At 39.2% G+C, this 6,712-nt stretch overlaps 1 protein-coding gene and 1 pseudogene across 1 annotated transcript in view; both read right to left on the bottom strand.

Annotated features, from left to right (window-relative positions):
- LOC102003691 (vomeronasal type-2 receptor 116-like) overlaps nt 1-2,457 on the bottom strand; it is a 62,548-nt gene extending 60,091 nt beyond the window's left edge. The window contains exon 1 of the mRNA XM_013507569.1: nt 2,252-2,457. Within this exon, the coding sequence (XP_013363023.1) occupies nt 2,252-2,457 (206 nt within the window). The remainder of the gene's footprint in view (nt 1-2,251) is intronic.
- A 2,359-nt stretch (nt 2,458-4,816) lies between these two features.
- Nucleotides 4,817-5,901, bottom strand: LOC102003375 (annotated as a pseudogene).
- Nucleotides 5,902-6,712: the final 811 nt, after the last annotated feature.

The raw sequence follows: 6,712 nt of genomic DNA, 5'->3' as shown, positions 1-6,712 counted from the left end.
CAAATTGGGTGAGAATAAAATTATGTTAATCTTACAGGATATATTGTACAGGCATAAGAATTATTGTGACTTTATTGATGTATATAAAGCATATATCTCAACTGTAATACAAAAATGTATTAAACAGAAAGAGACATAATCCAGTTATTGTAATATATACACAAATGACTACATTTTCTCTCTATATTTCCATATATTATTTCTGTATATGTATATAAAAAATGTCCAGAATATTAAAATTACAATATAATTTTTGTGGCTATTGCATTTATGTGTAACTGGGCTGCAGCCTTCTTTAAAATATTAAAACTATATTTTGCAAAATAATATTGTTGTAAAAATAAATTAATTTTATCTAAGTATATAATTTTCTTTTCCCCAATTTCTCTTTATATTTCTTTTGATTTTAGTGGCAATTGACATTTGCCCATTTTCTCTCCTACTGCGTCTGTGTCCTGGGGCAGGAAAACCTGCAGTCTCATGAATGTTCCTTTCGGCCAGAGACAGTGTGTCCAGTGCAGGGCTCTGGAAAAAGCCCACCTGCCACTGCAGACTCTTTCCTGGACCTGGTGACAGTGGACAGCTGAGAAAAAGAGGAAGAGCAGGCACCTCTCCTCTTCAGCTGGGAAGAGAAACAAACTCTTTCTACTGAACCCTTGAAATATCCTTGAAATCTGGTAACAACTTGATATATGACCCATTCCCCATCGCTTACTGTCTCCAGATAGTGCCTGAGCACCCCTGGCTTCCCTCTGCTAGATCCTTTCCAGGAGGATTTATCCAGAATCATCATGACCCTTGTATTGTCTCCTGGTGTTGTTCTACCTGGACCTTTCAACTTACTCCTTGGCTGTGAAGTTCTGTTAGCCCATGTGGTCATCAAAGTCCACCCTCACTTCTTTTCTGTAATGTAAAACCTCATTGCACTGATCAATATCCTGATAGTTATTGCCTGATTTGATAAAAAGCTTTCTTACCATTTTCAGCAAGTGCCAGTAGTAATTATTTCTTTAACAGATTTCAGAACTTTCAGAGCAGAGAGCCCTGACTCATTCACAAAATAATCCTATAAATCTGTCACCCTCTAGTAAAAGCAACAAGTAATAAAAGTTTTTACATTAAACAAATTGGCCAATATCATCAAACATAGTATGGAAAATGATGGTGGGAACACCAGGAGTGGTGACACATGATTTTATTCACAGCTAATTGAAAGGCTAAGGTAAGGATATTGTTTCAACTTGAGACATTGTTGTGAACCTTGGCTACATAACAAAACCTTGTCCAAAAAGTGTAAACATCAAAAATATATGTAAGAACAAGAAATAGAAGCAAACATCTTATACCTGATGAAAAATGAGATAGGTACAGACACATCCTTTAGGTCAGGAAGATGCCCCAGTTCCTGCATTTGCCATCCCTGCTCCCAAATGTGGGAGCTACTAAAGGCAACACTTGTGGCTCTGACCAAACACGAAAGCAGTCATTGCCTCCGTGACATTCTCTTTTCTCCTAGACAGACTTTTCCATGACATTCTCTTTATCTCCTTGAAGCCTATGCACTATACAAAATCTTATTAATTATTCCTTTGGGGAGAGAACTGGTGCACTAATCTCTGAAAGCAGAGAACTGGCATTTGAAGCAAAACCGAATAAAAGGATAAAATTTCACAGATTATGTTTTCCTTATCCCTGGCATGGCTCATGGAGCTTTCCTAACACGAAAGCATTATATACAGATTATTTGAAAGTGTGACTGAATATCCACCACAAGAAGCTGCCCAAACAGGTGGGGGGATAAATAGCAGTGGGATATGAAAATTGTATTCATAATGAAGGGAATATTACCAAGGCATGGTCTTTATGATGAGGATAGTTTACTTCAACATTCTACTGTTGAACTCAGTCCAATGATTTGGGTTAAGTTTCCACTGAATGGCCCCTCCTGTCATGCACTGGAGGGTCAGGTGTAAGCAGGTGCATGTCTAATACTAGAAAGTAGAACGGTGTGTCTCCCTCTGGTTCTAACCATGAAAAGGGACTAAAAGCATGAAAAACAATTTCCTTTTTCATTTCAAGTGGTAAAAAAGAGTACAGCAGAAGACAAAATAAATTATGGAGAGTTCTGTGCAAGTGTGGGTGGGAAGGGCAGGATATGGATACAGAGAGTATTGATCTGTCTACTCACAGATCGCCAAATATTATCAATCCTGATGATCAAACATAAAATGAATAAGGAAAACAAACTTACTGCTGGATAAGCAAGTCCTTGCTGGGCTTCATGTCAGTGGCTTCACTGAAATAGATGTAGGTATAAAGAGAGAAAAATCCCCCAACTACTACATCTCCGTCCTTGTGCACACTGGTACTCCTGCTGTGGAGACAGTCATCATCAGCGACATAGCAAGTTAAGAGGGCAGGCTGCAGGAGGAAGATGGTAAAACTCAAAGGGAGCATCTTCTAAGCGTCTGGAAAGGCTTGAGTCTGAGTGAAGGTGGAGCTGACAATGTCGCCAAGTAAGTGTATGTATGGATGAATGTGTGTGTGTGTGTGTGTGTGTGTGTGTGTGTGTGTGTGTGTGTGTGTCCTTTATTGTTGCAATGGAAGTGAATGGCTTTAATAATCTCATATTCATTTAGCTAAACCTCCCCAATTTTCCTGGAGGAGTTTTTCACCATTTCTCCTGAAGCTCTGCATCTGATGCCTGGTGTCCAGGTGAGAAACAAAAGCTGGAAAATGTTGGAACATCAGCTTCTTTACCTCCAGGCACCATTATTTCATCAAAGTCCACTTATGACAGGCTCCCAGGGGCCTCCTCCTCCTGTTGGGCCAATTTCATTCTACTTCTGTGTCAACAGGATATTTGCACTGAAGTTATTAGAGGTGATGTTAATGGATTGCAGCAGAAGATTCAAAGTTCAGTGTTTTGAAGTGGTCTGTGGAGGCTTGTGCTCATTTGTGAGCATGTAGGCACTGTGTACTCCAAAACACAAGATAGGAATTTTAGCCTCACCCTGGACCCTGCCCAGGTTCAGGGCAGCCACAGATGTTTCCCTATGTGGCTCATGCTTGTCTGAGAACCAGTCATATGTGCTAAGAAAAAGAAAGAAAGAAAGAAAAAGAAAGGCAAAACCTCCCAGGCACATATAGTCCCTATTACCTAGGTAGCTACTAGACACATGGAATCTGTAAATTCCACACTAGCACCTCAAGACAAATGCAGAATAAGTTGCATTTCTGAAGTGTAAACTTTGACTTTCCTCCTACTATTCATCTGTTTCCAATGTACGAATACCATGGGGTTATATATTCTGATGATCCATTTCTGCACATATATTTTGAGGCCCTCCATTAGCTATTCTTGTGGAGAGCTGAGACTCTTACGAATTGTGAATTTCTCACCCTGAAGCAAAGAAGCTAGGCTGGAAAACACTTCTTTTATCCAGCTGAAGTGTTATTGAGTTTGAGAGTCACACATGTAAATTTTTTGCAGCCCTGGGGTTCAGGGGACTTTTCAAAGTAGGGAAATTATTTGATTCTGTAATGGCCAAGTAGTGCCATTTTGCATTTGTCAAACATAAATAATATTCAGCAGAATAGTAAACTGTCATGGAACTTAAATATTGGTATTCCAGTATTGATTTATGAATTATGAAGTGTAATAGCAGGCAAAAGGTGGAGAGGATAAGAAAAGAGCCAAATATCTTAATAAAGGAACATATATCTTAGAGGAACATATGTCTTAATAAATGAGAACATATATCTTAATATATATCTTAATAAATGAGGAACATATATAAAAGGAACATATATCTTAATAAATATATCTTAATAAGGAACATATATCTTAATAAATGAGACTTTCAAAAATAACATCATTAGCTCTTAAGGAAAATTCATTTCTAGAGTTATTTCTGAGAAGCACCAATGTGTTCTCCTCCTTGGTTTGTTTTTCTGTTGCTGATTTCCTTTTGTTCCCCTTGTGTTTACCTAATGACCTTGCCGGATTATTCATTCCATTAAGTTATTTGGCATTGTTGGATTTATTTTCTCTTTCTAGAAATTTTTTTGGATGCTGTTCATGAATTTCTTTGTCATGGAAAGACCTCATTTCTCTAACAGGTTTGAAAGTTTTGCAGGATATATCAGTCAGGGTTAGTTTTTTTTTTCTTTTTTTTGAAATTAAAAAAAAATTATTGAAGATCTGAAAAACAATTCCTAAAAGATTGACTTTTCCAGAAAACTGTAGCTACACAATGCATTGCATCTATCATGTTAAAACATGCATTAGACACAAATACAAAAACCATGAAACAATTCACCATTCTTCAACAATTTGAGCAAAGATAAAATGCCTAAGGAACAACATGGATGACTTGCAAAGGATGGGCTCTTTAAGCACCGTTAAAAAAAAAAGAGCACAGATGGATGAGTGTGTTCAGTTATACACACTGAGTTGGATCTTTGGCTCTAGGAATTAGAGCATTTTGTCATATAGCATTAACACGTATTATAAAAGTGTGTAGTGTCACAGGAGTAGAACCACCAGCATTCAAAAGCAGCTTTGTCAACTAGGCAATAAAACGCTCTATACCGTGACTCTCTGGTGTCCATCATTGATTACACTGGTAGCAACTTTGAAATGAAAAAACAGAAAAATGGAGCTGAAACCCTCTTTTATTTTTTCTGTTTAAAATCAAACAAAACAAACACCAACTCTGTTATACCCTAACATCTTCAAAGTACATCATTTGTACAAGAGAAAGACTAGGAGCAAAAATGTGTGGACAGAGATCCAAACACGGGTGAGAGTGCCTCACACTTCTTTGCGATGGTACTCAGGATGGGCTGCTCCATAATCACTGGCACTAAACAAAGTTGCCGAATTCTTCAACAGATATTTGAGGAAATCATGTAATAAATCAGCAATAAAGCAAGGCTTTTCTCATCCAGAGGTGTATAGGCCAACATTGCTCCAATTCATACAAATAATCTCAGTAGATGTGGTGCTCTGTACACCTGGGACATGGGTGCGTCAGGGTGATAGGCAAGGATCTCACCATGCTGTGGTCTCTCAAATTTGTACAGGATCTGAGTGCCCAGCATCACACTGAAGTATTCTTTTATCCCTGCTACAGCCTCATTAACAGCATGCTCTTTATTATAAGTGTTTCCTCGAGATTTCTTATAATTTGCATAGTCCTCTAGAATGGAGTCCACATTCTTCTTGGCAGGAAGATAGAAGAGCCGTTTCTGCCTGGTAATTAGGTCCCAGTCATCAACAAGCCATGGTTTTAGCTCTTCAGGGATCTTTACTTTACCGTCAACTCTGTTCATAAATGTTTCATTTTCAACAGTAGGATCAACCCAAGGCCTCCTCTTCTGAGGAGGCTGAGGTGTCTCATGGGTACTGCCACCATCTCCATTACCAGGGGTTTTTTGTTTGTTCTTTTTAGTACTCACTTCAACATTTTTCTGTTGCAGACCAGATGTCTTCTGTTTTGGAGCAGCCCCTCTCATCTCTCCCTCTGCATATTGCTGTTGATTGGCCTGTTGAAGTTCTCGTTGTTTCTGCAGATCAGTGTCCACATACTTGAGTCCTCTGCTTTCTGGAACCCACTCAGCCCAACTAGAGGTCAGGAGTGGGTGGTGTACTGAGGGAGCTCCTTCAGGAACAGGAAAAAGGGCTACAATATCCTCATGTGTCTTAAAAGTGTTTTCAGAGTGCCTGGGCCTCACAGCACTTTTTTTATTCCCACCACTGTAATGTACAAAGTATTTTACTTGTTTGTCCTTTGTGGCAACCTTTACACACTTTGCTTCATAAAGAAGGGGCCCATGAAGGCACAGTACTCGTTCACCCTCTTGGAACTTGGGCTTCGGGTCCTGCTTGGGCGCTATTTATAAGTGATTCGTTGCCTGTTTCTCCCTCCACCCCCGAGTACCACCCCCTACTCTACCCTACTTGAGCTCGTGTCACGTGTGCTGTCAGACGCAGCTGCTCTACATCCTGGGCCTGATTTGCAGCGCCCGCAGAAGTTTTTTTCTGTAGTTGTTTGGTTTCGGTGTTTGGATTTTTGGATTTTTGAACCACCCCATTCCGAGTTCTCCTTGGCCTTTACATTTTGTGCTGGATAGTCTGGAATGATCTGACAGATTTACCTAGAAGTTATTCATTGCTGTTCCCTAACAGTTTTTTTGAGTCTGTCCCATGTTGGGCTTCTGGGATTGTGACTAGGATGTGCTGTGGAGAAGTTATCTGTATACTATGGGTATTTGAGGTTCTATGTACCTCATTTATCTGCATGTTAAATTCCTTCCGCAGATTTGGAAAGTTTTCTCCTATTATTTCTGTGAAGGTTTTTTAAAATGGTGTTTGGGCTTTCCTCTGAGTTTTCATTAATTCCAATTAGTCTTAGAACAGTCACCTTTGCATCATCTAGTAGCCAGTAGATCCGTTTTTCATATTCTCTTGTTTTTTAAGATATCTCTGAGCAATTTGTCACTTGCCCTGATTTCTAGGTCTGACACTCTGTCCACACATTTGTCACTTCTGTTGCCCAAGGTGAAAGTTCAAATTTTAGTCTTTTCTATTTCTCTTTGGTACCTTTACATGGGTGCTAATTCCCTGATAAACTGCTCATTCATGTTTTGTATTGATTTGCTTAGCTAAGCTTGCTTTTCTAAAGTACCTACTGTAAACTCTTCGACT

This window comes from Chinchilla lanigera, unplaced genomic scaffold (genome assembly GCF_000276665.1).
Source record: "Chinchilla lanigera isolate Chin_1 unplaced genomic scaffold, ChiLan1.0 scaffold00131, whole genome shotgun sequence".
NCBI classification, from domain to species: domain Eukaryota; kingdom Metazoa; phylum Chordata; class Mammalia; order Rodentia; family Chinchillidae; genus Chinchilla; species Chinchilla lanigera.
The sequence above is the reverse complement of the archived record's forward strand: the minus strand, read 5'-3'. Positions and strand labels throughout refer to the sequence as shown.